General features: G+C 35.0%; 1 protein-coding gene across 1 annotated transcript in view; it reads right to left on the bottom strand.

Annotated features, from left to right (window-relative positions):
• Positions 1 to 12,518, bottom strand: part of ABI3BP (ABI family member 3 binding protein) — a 166,100-nt gene that overhangs the window by 54,532 nt on the left and 99,050 nt on the right. The window contains 6 exon segments of the mRNA XM_059836118.1: positions 111 to 158; positions 1,735 to 1,809; positions 2,284 to 2,331; positions 5,060 to 5,128; positions 10,058 to 10,138; positions 11,384 to 11,449. Of these exon segments, the coding sequence (XP_059692101.1) occupies positions 111 to 158; positions 1,735 to 1,809; positions 2,284 to 2,331; positions 5,060 to 5,128; positions 10,058 to 10,138; positions 11,384 to 11,449 (387 nt within the window).

The following is a 12,518-nucleotide window of genomic DNA, read 5'->3' as shown; positions in this document are numbered from 1 at the left end:
ATTTAATAGTAAAATATTGACAGTGGAGTACAATGAAGATGTACTTGTGATGCTCGGTGTATACTGAGAAAAAAGCTAAATGCGATGGTCCCTGTAGGTAAAACTGTTACCTATTGTTGGTTTTAGTTGATCAGTTCTAAGTGTTACAGATTCCAGGACTGTACCAGAAACAAAACATAAAAGCTATTATGAAAATGGAAGAGAATAACTCCACTTAGAATTAGTAACCGCATTTTGAATTATGTACTATGTATACTGCCTCATACAAAAACTGTTATATTAAATGAAGTCTCTGAGAAAGAAGTGTAAGCTGAAACATAATGTGAGCTTAGTTCTCTCACGGGCTTCAATAAGATATCCAAATATTTATCACTCCCTTATTCAGAAAATGGCTTTTTAGGGACACAAATCTCTTCCTTTTGTGGTGTATTTCAAATGCACTTTATATATACAATTGGAACCAGAGACCACTTGCTTGTTTTCTGGATGCTATATTATTAAAGAGCATTACGGTGTATTGCATTGCATGATCACATACTTCAGCTCTAAACTAGTATGCATCTAAAATAAAACCAGGTGTTTAAGGGGCATAAGGATGTGAAGTTGATGCTATTTTCTTGCATTTCCCACATTAGAAACAGAGGCACAATAGAAATGGTATTCCTCTCTGTGTCAATTCTTCTGTATAGGTGACAATAAAAAAAATTTCTCTGGATCTTTTAAGACAATCACAAGGTAAGTGGATGATGCTGTAAAAAAAGTTCTGTATATTACAGATTCTTGAAGAAACAGTAACTTTTTTTTTTAAAAACACAGAACAGTACAAACCCGTAACATTTGTGTGACAAAGCCATTTTTTGAGAAGGCTAGACTACCATAATAATGAGAAATGGCCACAGAGGTAAAAGCTGAGTTTATGAGAAGTTGCATTTTAAGTTGTAGTTTGGAAACAATGTTTTACAATCAGCTGCCATGGTTAAAAAATTATGAGAGAACAAGGATTTTGACTGTTTTCTACAGGAGGAAATAATATTTAATAGATAACATCAGCTTTCAAAAATACTCCATGTCTACAGTTTAAAGATCTTCGGTAAAGTGATTACCATGTAATTTTTCATATTTACCAAAAGATAACGTATGTTGATATTTGATATCCTGTTGATATCATCTGGGTAAGCAGAGGACAGAGAGTAATTTTTTCTGCCTACCACTGAATTCAACTCCGCTCACATTTAATGACATAGTATAAAACCCCAGTACTTTGGAATACAGCCTAAATGATCATTAATGTTTATAAACAAATAGTAACTATGCACTGGGTAATTTACTCATTCATGCAGAAAATAACGATGTCATGAAATGAAATAATTGTGACTTAAAAGGAAAACGTATTTATTCTAACAATGCAAAGCAATGTGGGAAAGAATTGTACCACCTAAGTAGCTCTAACACCTACTTTAATTGCTAGCTATTTGCTTTCGTTACCACTGTAATCTGAGTTTAACAACAATATTCTCATCCTGCTGCCATGAAGCAGCAGAGATTTATTCTTTTGCATGATGAAAAATACCTAGAGAATGTTACTACTCCTGAAAAGTGAAAATAAACCACTGAGCACACAGCAGAACAGAACCCCATTATGTTTTAACTGGCTCAGATAACTAAACAGCTGCTCAGAAATACGTTTCAATCCAATATAAACTGTATTAGAAATAATCACACAAAGCAGTTTACCATCTTTGGCTTGTGGGATATGAGGTTTGGGTGAAGTTTTAGGTTTAGAAGGAATATGTTGAGTCTCCTTTGGAGCTGGAAAAGAAAATGCAGGTAATAAGTTGGTTAAATTGCACCGTAATTAGTGTCTGATATCAAGTTGAACACACAAACCTCACACCTGCAACAGAGAAAAAAATAGGAAGTAGGAAAGAAAGTCAGGTAATACTCTCCATGTGTTTACAACAATCTAAGCGAGAGAGAGGCATTTTAGTCATTTTTGAAGCTCAGGTTTAATTTTTTTAAATTAAAAGCTGGGACAAGCACAGACAAGCATAATTATAAGAAAGGTGATTCAGAGCTGCCAGTATTGTTTTCTTAAAAAAAAGGAGACATTCCAGCTGTGAAGAGAGTAGTATGTCCAACTGTCACAAATGCCAAGCAAGAGAATTACCTAGTGGAAAAATGAAGTTTAATAAAACAATCCTAAGGCATAAGGTGATTAACTTCAGTGATGCTTTCTGTGATGAAAAAAACAAACATGACATCTTGCCAAGGAAATATCATTACCTATCGTTGACCTTGGTGGTTCAATTCTAAGTGTAATAGGTTCCAAGACTGCAACAGAAACAGTGTGACAAGGTAAGTATGGAATGTACTTCAAAAAACTTAAAATTACTCCACTGGTAAGTATAAAAGCAGGCGTTAACACTACTCCACAGTAATGCGGATCTTTAAATTAACTTTTACTTTTTAAAACCGTGGACAATTAAACTTCCTAATGCTACAGGTTCAGTAAGAAAAATATAATTGCACAAACTTGATGGCAACGGAAGTAAAAATACGTTAATAGAAATCAGTAAATCCTAGAACAAGCAAGGGAAGAGATCACACAGCTTAACTCGGAGACAGCAAGGGACTCTTGATATACAAGAATGTAAGGTATCCCCAAGCTGAAGTCTGCTACTATTTGAAAGTGGCATGCTGATCATGAGAAAAGAGTTGAATTTTTCCTCTAAAGTGAGCAGTCAAGCAGAGGACTTAAAGGCTGCTATTGGTGTAGCTATATTATTATCTGAAAAAACTTATTTTGATAAAGCCTCTTAGTTTTTTCTCCTATTATAATTTGGATCACAAAACCAATAGATCATGTCCTTTTCCTCCTCACAAACTATGCCAAATTGGGGAAAAAAAAAAGGAAAAAAAATAATCACAATCCTAAATTATGAAATAGCAGAATCTATAAAAATTTCCAGGCAGTACAGAAAATATAGTAAAATAATAATAATTGATAAATTCTCCCCTCTCAAGGCAGTAACAGCTAAAGTAACATATAACATACAGACGTACACACCTAAAGATAGGAACTTTTCTATAACCTATACTCACTTATCTCCCAAACTCTCTTATACATCTACCTATTTATAAATGGGATTTACAATAAATAAAACGGTTTGCAATTGATGCTTTTGATACTAGAGTATTTCTTACAACTCTATTAACATTCACAGTATAATATAGCCTAGTATTAATATTGCTGCAAATGAGAAAAAAAGCCAAAACCACCAGTGTTAACTTCTTTCTGTTGACAATGGCCAGATACTGTATAGAAAACTTAAACTAGTTACTAATCTTTCTAATGTGCTCACTACATACCCCTGGTTTACAATGACTTTGCCATTACTCAAGCTCATCAATTCCTTCAGAATTCAAATTCAAAATCTTTTTCCGTAGAACACTCATTTCTATTTTCAGGTTGCCTTTGAAAAATCAGTGAGTTCTTAAAAAGAAAAAAACACATATTCAGAAGAAAATGAAATTCATCGTTAGGTCTGCAAATTGTTTTCTGAAGCAATTTGGTTTCTCTTTGTATAAATATTGTCCCAAAGTAAATGAAATACTTCCTTCTCCCCTCCTCCAGGAAAAAAAGTTGAAGTTTTTCACTTTTTTACTTTAATAGCAAGCCTCAAAGTACTCAATTTCAAAAGAAGTGCCCTATCAGATTTAGCTTAAGGTGTTTTAGTCTTAGCAGATGATTTGGGCTTCAAATGTGTGGATTGTGATTTTGGACAGTGGAAAAAACTTGGTTTGTAAAAACCAGTATTTAAGTTGGAAGTAAATGATGTCCCGTAGAAGAATCACATTCACTTTCAGCAATGAAGAAATAAAGTCCAGGAAATGACCTTCAGTTTGTATCAATGAATAAGCACAAAAAAAAATAGTGCTATGGGTTTAATGCATGAAAGATTATTGGATACAGGCAAAACAAGCAGACAGAGCCTTTGAAGAAAGGGATAATCAAAGAATCGGATGTTCTTCTTCAGAAAAATTAGCTTCTAAGAGTTTAGCCAAAAGCCAAACAAAAGAGAGCTAAGAAACGATGCTAAGAGAACATTGTTATCCAATGTTGACCTTGGCAAACCAAGGTCATTAGAAGAGTTTTGAGAGTGCTTTATGAAGTAGAACTTATTGCAGTTGGAAACAGTGAATCTAAGTGATTTGTTGCTAATTAAACAAAACAAATTGATTCTATTTAATCAAATCATTTAAGCACAGACTTAAAGCTATCCTCATTCAACAAAGTCCTATATATGCAGTTGGCTTCGTCCAGGTTTTAAAAAGCAAAGCTATACGTCTGAAAACATCTTAAAGTGCTTCCCAGAATACAATCTGTGGAGTAAATGCAAACAATGACTCAAATCTTCCTTTGAATTAGATATAACATTCCAAGGCTCACTGCAAAGGACACCTTTGTTCTTAGTCTACATTAAAAACATATTGATTAAACATATCACTAAATATATACACCCATACCAAAAAAGGTAACTATCATTTGTTACTTTATATAAACTTTCTCCTCATCAAAACTAAAATTACTTTATTTTCTTAAATTGAGCACAAGTTTCCATGGATTAATTGAAAAGATGCAGTATTTTCCAAAAATTTCAGAAATTATCAAGCAATGCTCAGTTATGTGCAACGAAGAACTCACCCTCCTGCAGAAATTATTCAGCAGTTTGTAGTTTTAAATGTGACTTTTAGATTAAGCTTATTATTTTTATATTTCATAAAATCTTTATTATTGTAATAATTCTCATTCTTTCTTCTTCTAATGTAATTGATGTTTCTAATCAGCTACCTTTGAAGTGATATCCTGTGTTTCAGAAGACAGTATCTCCATGCTAGAAACATGGAGAAATAATAAAGCACCAAGGCTGTATTTTCATTTTTTGGGTTTGGACTACGTATGAATAATCAAGAAGCCTAAAGGAAACAGTGTTTTCAACTGCACATATTATCAGACCCATGAAAAGAAGAATGACTAAAGATGACTCATAATCATTACCCTCTGCAGTCTTTGGACGTTCATATGTGTAGGGACTCCTAGTAGTGACTGACACCGGAATGGTTGCTGCTGGAATAAAGAGAATTTTCTTGAGGGAAATACAGGTACATCTATATCCATTTCTCAACTTCTGGTATGGTTCAGCTGCTCTTGCTTCCCAACTAAAATCCGCCTCCTCCCCACTATTCAAATGGAAACACTGAGTAAGTAATAAATTTTCTGAATGTTCTTAAGCAACAGTAACTACCCTGTGCAGCTTTTGCTGCTCTTTGAAAATAAAAGGTGCATTTATGCTACAGGAACACTGCTGGCAGAGGAGCTCTCCGAATCCTCATCTTCCTGTTTTCCTGACTTTTTTTTCTCTTTATGGCTGTAGACCACTGAAAAGAAACAGTTCCAGAGAAACCTTTATTCTTTGCTAAATCTTGCTATTAATTTTCCTGAGTTTCTTCCACAGTGATACGAAGGTTAGATGTGAAAGATCTGAGGTGTAAATAACTGCAAAGTCACAGAAAGTAAGGCTGAAGATCCCAGTAAGTTACCTAGTGCTCGAGCACATTCAAGTTAAAAAGCTTCCATCTCTATCCAGAGTAATTAATTATGTTTGAAAGGAAAGAACTCCCAAAGACTCTAAAAAATACAAAGAACTTTGAAGACAAAGTTGGAAGAATTGTTGAGTATTAGCATGACTTTACAACTGGAGTCCATTTTGACTCCTAAATACATGTACAATCATTAAGTAATCAATGTATTATCCAAACCTTCAAACTTTTATTTCACTTGTTTAGTCTGCTTTGACTCTTCTCAGCCTATGTTTTATCACCTATACCTGCTGGTGCCTTCTCTCTCTTTATCATGATACAGATTTTAATTAGGAAACAAAAAATGATTGACAAATAATGTACAATGTGCCTCAAACCTTCTTTTTGGACATACTGACAAATTGTCAGTTGAAATTCACAAACCTTTTAAGACTCACAAGTACACTCATTTTGAGGAATTTACCTTAAAACTTTCAAATACAATCAAATATGAGACCTAAAACTTCCAAAACTCTGTCAGTTTAGATACAAAATTACTTTATTAATTTAAAAGTCTCTATTTCCTTGCATGAAGGTTTATGATGAGGGGATTATATTGGCGGGGACTGTGTTTAAGTTTAAAAGACTGAATAAAGGAACTGACATATTTCATTCAGAAAATTAAATCTTCCCTCATTTATTTACTGCCATTTTTTATAGTTAACGACTGATGTATTTGATACTATTGCAACTACTCTAAGAAAGCAAAATACTCCAAAACGTCTTCAGGAAAAATGATTTGGGCAATTAAGTGAACTGGTTGCCCAGAGAGGTTGTGGAGTCCCAATCCCTGGAGATACTCAAAAACTGCCTGGACATGGTCCTGGGCAAGCAGCTCTAGGTTGCCCTGCTTGAGCAGGGAGTTGGACCAGATGAACTCCAGGAGGTCCCTTCCAACCTCAACCATTCTGTGATTCTGTGAAAGGACACAGCAATTACCTAGCACTGCCATAGGCTATTCTGGATGCAAAAAGACTTCTGGTTTGGAAGGAGAAGCTTTACTGGGAACTGAAAAGTTGAAAAAAAAAAATTCTGACAGAAAGGAATTATGAAGTTTTCGCATGTTCTCTGGGAATCAGATGTCTAAACTAACATTCACTAGGTAGGTAAATCTCTCCTCAAGATAATCGCCTTTAAAGCCATGTCACTGAAAATGATAATGCATGAAGTGGCTCATGTGAGTGACAGCACTGTTCTTTTTAAAGAGAAAAAAAGCATAAATCCAACCCAGCCAGTGCCATCAGTTCCTGCTCCCAACCACAGGGCTCTGGTACTAGATGGAGTCAAAAGGTGAAGAATGAGAATACACATGGTTGCCATGGAAAAATCATTCACTAGTAGGATCCCTTTGTTCTTTGCCAAGTTCTTCTCTGAACTGCCACATGTGGAAGTACTGCTCTGTCATGACAAAAATCAGCAGGAAATTCTTACCTATTTAACAACTGCAGACTGTTTTTCTACACCTGGCAGCACTGAGTACTGCATAACATATCTGTGCCTCAGCACTACACTTTGCTCTAAATCTAAGGAGGGAAATCCAATAAGAAGCATACTAACCTACAAGTTAGGTACTTTGCACATTCTTCCAGAACTAACCTAGGGCCATGTTTTCTTGATGACTCTTAAATCACTCAGTTTTTTTCTTTTTCATTTCTTTGTTTTTTCAAACAAAAAATTCAACAATGCCATCCTCCTCCCAATCCTAAAGAGATTCTGAAAGTCTCGGGTAATGATTTCTTTTCAGCCCATTTAAGAAAAGTTCATTAATAGATATATAATTCACATTTGATGTAGACTTCTTTAGATAAAAAGAAAAGGTAGAGCTGGGAGATGGATTTCTCAGAATGATGATGAGAGGAGAATAAGATTGGGAGGAAATAAATTGCCTTTCATTTCCTCTGACCTTTCTGAGAGCAGAGCATCTAAATAAAACTCCCAGACAATATAAGAGGACATGAAAGTTATTTTTGATATTATTGAACGATTTATCAGATTATCGGGTTGTAAGCAGTGGGCAGCCAGGTAACCAGAGACTTTGAAGGACAGAAAATAGCAAGAAAGACATGCACCAAGTTATCAAGCAGAGTTTTCATAGGCTGAGAAGGGACTCATGTATGACTATACTTCAGAAGATGCATGTTTAGAGGTCCTTCCGGGACCCTCACAGACCTGGTAAGGGAGAGAAGACTGTAAAAGGAACAACTACATGTATGCACCAATCTATCTAACATTATGCTATCTTAACTTCAGTACTGTCTCGAGACTATGGAAATTGACAAATAATCAATAGTCTCTACAACAGATCGGTTCTGCCTATTTGTTGTTAAAACAGTTCTGCAGTTCTCTTACAAAAACCTCCTATCACACAAGTGGAAATGCATGGATGCATATGAAGAACTACCATTTTGTACTAGAGGCACAAGAAAGTGCAAATTTATAAAGTATCTACAGGGACTCAACAGAGGTTCATTATAAAGAGCTATTCTTGCACTCTTCTGGAAATAAAATGTTGCAGTGCAGTTGGATACATGGTAGAAAATTCATTATAATTTCCTTTCCTGAAAAATGGAGAACTTACTATGTTTAGATAGAGATTAGTGCTAACAACGGTACAAGTGAGCACAATGGTTGAGTACAATCACATTGGCAACAAGAACTTTTTTTTCCACGCAGGCAACAGATTCAATTACCCAAATATCAAGAAAATGAATGAAGCTGCAAAATTTCACGAGAATGTACAGTTGGTTGTTGGAAAAACGGAAAATTGTTTATATGTTTGGGTTTTTTTAAATGAAGTTTTTTGTTCCACTGCAAAAAGACAAATACTTTACCAGAAACAGTACAAAAGTCTAATTAACAATGAGAGCCAAAATTAACTTTCAGGAATTCTGTTTGACCCAAAGTGGGTCATTAGTAAGTGAGTGGTCCAAGTATGAATTTGGCACATATTCTTCACTGATTCATTGATTCACTGTTAAGGAAAGGTGACAACCACCGTCATAACACAAGTTTCTAGTTTAACCTGAACTCCCAAGTGATGCTGGAATACAGAGGAGATCCTGCTCTTCGACCATTTTGCCACCTACCCAAAAAACAGGTTATCCCCATGCACTGCATATTTTATGCCTCAAATAATAATTTCTGAAAAAAAGTATCACCATTTGTCTCATCAGAACAAATGCCAAATTCACAAATACCTACTTACAGGAAGATCATTACAAGCTTAATTGTGATTAAAAAGTGTTTCTTAGGATTCCATCTGATCAATCAGTTAAACCACTAACAGGGAAAGGACAAACAAGAGGCATGCGTACAAATACAGAATCATGCCACCTTCTTTGTAGTTATATAGGAACTTGTTACATAGCCGTTCAGTGTGGAAACATTAATATACAGTGTTGATCTTGGCAGTCCAAGGGTGTAAAACAATTTTATGCAAAAGTTTCCAAATCAATTGGGTTTTTTTCTCTGCCATTTAAAAAAAAAAAAAAAAAAAGCAGGATTCAGCTCTATATTCAGACATAGGCATCTACAGCAGAGACAAATGTAATTATTCTAGTAATACAATACTGGATTTCCTGCACTAAAAATGTTGTAGGAGCTGTAATCACCATGAAAAACTAATTATGCACACTAATTTGAGACAGTTCCAAGTCATAAGTACCATTTAGTTAACAAGCTTCACAAGGAATTATTTGGTCTGAAGAGAGTAATTCTTTTTATGAGCAAAAAAATAATTCACAGAGAATCTGGAAATATTTTAATAATATTGCCTGATCTCTTCCAGGATTAAGTAACATAGTCTTACAATATACAATTATGCAATTTTAAGCTTTCTAACTTCATTATGTAACACTAGTAATATTTCTGTAACTGTATTCACTTATTCTTCAGGTCCAGAAAATCCCAGATGCCTTTTATTCTCTGACATACATCAACCCCGGTGCGAAGGTGCAATTTCATTTGCCATCATAAAATATGCCTTTACTAAATTCCAGAGCAGAATTTAACTCTCATTGCCACAGTTTCAGGTAAGTCTACATATGCATTAATGATCACTGAATCAATACAAATCCTATGGTTCTAGGTAAGATGCTATAACCATCAGCAAAGCAGCATAATTTGCATTTTCTGGACCCTGTGCTGAACTAAGTTGGAAAACTTGTTATTTTGAAATGAAAAGCAGGAAAACAATTTGTTTCAATGCCAGGCCATGCGACTTGGTGATCTGGGATATTGGGATAAAAGTTAAAAGTTTTCTTGCTTTGCTTCAGTAACATTCCTCAAAGAGCACAGCTCCCCTCAGTGCCCATCTTTCTGATGATTAAGTGCTCAGCTTCACATAGAATAAATTTAAACTAAGGTATACTACTTAAGTGGTATGTAATAACAAATGTTTGCTATGGAAGTTAGTTACCAGGTTTAGTTCGTGGCTTTTTGGGTCTGGCAGATGGTCTAGGTTTAGATGCAGAAGGTGTGAGCTTTGCTTCTTTAGGAGCTGAAAGAAATATACTGGATTATAAAATTATCCTTTCCACTGTATCACATAAAAACCACATTCTTCAAGTCTGAAATGAAGCAACGAATAGCTACTGGGAACACAAGCAAATGGCGAAATCAGATTTGCTAAGAAGGCTTCTCAAAAATCTTCCTAAGACTTCACTACCCCAGCAAAATCCCTGATTGTTCTTCACTGTGTAAGCCAGTAATTACATTTAAAATATGTAATTGTAGCTTACAATCACATGAAAATGTTCCTCTCATTAAGTCAGCAAATTCATTTTTGCAAGATACCTAGGAGGTAAAATAATAATGCTGTTTATCCTTTTGAACTCCATGTTGATTTTAAGCCATCAAAAGACATATGTTGACAAAATACGCAAAAATGTCCTCAATTTTCAATACTGTAAAGAAATTACTGGTAGGGAACTGGAAAAACATGGAATTTATAATAAAAAAGGGAATTGCTTCATACCTGTAGTCATTGAATTCCGTTAATAAAATAGAAGTAGCATAATCTAAACGGTAAAAATTAAGAGCAACCAGTCCTAGAAACTTTTGGGCCGAAACTGTAATTAGCTAAATATGACTGTTAATCTGACATCAGATAAAGCTTAAGGTGAGTTTCAGGTAGTATAGTCTAATTTTGTTCATTTTTATTAAGCAGTGCTATGAGACTGCTTTCCAAGAAAAAGTTTCATAATTATAGACACAGTGGAAAAGCATATGACATTTATAGGAAGAACAGAGTAGAGTAAGACATATGAAGTGACTGAAAAGTGTTTTTCAAGCCAAAATGACATTCAGAAGGTTTCGTAAAAGAACACTAGAACTAACACGTCCACCTAGTGCCACAGGAATCCTTCACTGACAGTTTTAGGGTTAATGTCCACAATGCTAACCTTGCACTTGGCCTTTACAATTGTATTTCCAATGGGTTTCTGATTATTTTCTGAGGATAAAGTGTGTTGTTGTAGAAAAACTCCCAACAAAACAGAAGACAATTCTGATCCCCAAAATTTTACTGTACTACAGAACTAGTGAAACCATATGAAAAAACCCCTACAGTTTCTTTTTCTCCTAAGTTTAGAAAAACGTACTTCTGAATGCTTATTTCCTAACTTTTTTCTCACTCAGAAAAAATGATTAAATACAGTAAAAGCTATGAGATAAAGTAACAGAGTACAAACTGTGGCTTAGACTGCAAAGAAGAGTGACCAACAGCTACAGAAGCATGTATTACCTAGTGTTGCTTTTGGTTGCTCAACAGTCTGAGAAGTTTTAGGCTCCAAAAGTGGTGGTTTAGGGGCTAGAAAAGAAAAATTCAAGCATAATCGAACAGACCAGTAGATGTATCAGCAGTAAGCCAAAAGCATTATCATTCCAATAGTTCAGGGGATTGGTTTGTTTGTTTTTAAATAGACTAGATAAGCATGCAACTAAGTCCTAGCACCCCACGCTCCTTTTAGTTTTGTTTCCTACGAAACTACACACTGTATGCTCGTGCCTATGTGTGAAAACCTACTTCTAAGGCTCCTTCCGCATACTTATGGTCTCAGGACATTTTTAATCCATTGTTTGATTCAATCAACAAATACATTTCTTTTATGTTATGGGAGAATAGTGAGATAGGACAGATAAGGGCTTTGACTGAAGAAAAGACCGCAGTCCGTAACAAATACCACAGAATCTATACCAAAGAGGAAACTTCTAAATGCCAAAATCTTGCTGAAAATCTTAAATCAGAGCCTGCAGTCAATTGTAAGATATGTATGAGACAAAGGCAACTCCTGTTTTTTATTGACCTGCCTGTTTATAAGATAGGAGAACAGAAACATTTTAGGGCTCTAGTAATGCACACCGTAATATTTATTGGTCCAGTACCCGAATCACTGAAGGAGGCAAATTCATCTCCTTTAATCTCAAATCAGAAGAAAATGAGTACAGAGATCTATTTTTTTGATCAAAAAGCCGAAAAGGAAAAAAGACATGACATGATGGTAACATTCCCATGGCCAAAGAATGAATCTCGTGTATATGAATGTTTCTCCTTCTACTTTGAGAAAGCTCTCCTATTTCCACTAAAATGGCAATCCTGTCCATTAAGTTCCCTGCAGGAGGACTTACTGATCACATGAGTAGTACTTTACTTTCAATCAACAAACTGTTGTGACTAGCAAAGATGCCATCTTTGCCATAGTAAGTCTGTGTGAAAGTGGGAGATGGGGACTAGCAAAAGAGACTATAGAGATAATCATCATATATATTGTTTATACAAGTGATATTAAAAAAACCCCTGTGCCATCCAGAAAAAGTTTTTTCCCTTCCAATCCTTTAAAAACGTTACAAAACTAGAGAACTTGTTTATAATTTTATCA

The sequence above is a fragment of the Gavia stellata genome, chromosome 1, assembly GCF_030936135.1.
Source record: "Gavia stellata isolate bGavSte3 chromosome 1, bGavSte3.hap2, whole genome shotgun sequence".
In the NCBI taxonomy this organism is placed as follows: Eukaryota; Metazoa; Chordata; class Aves; order Gaviiformes; family Gaviidae; genus Gavia; species Gavia stellata.
This window is presented reverse-complemented; position numbering and strand designations above follow the sequence as displayed.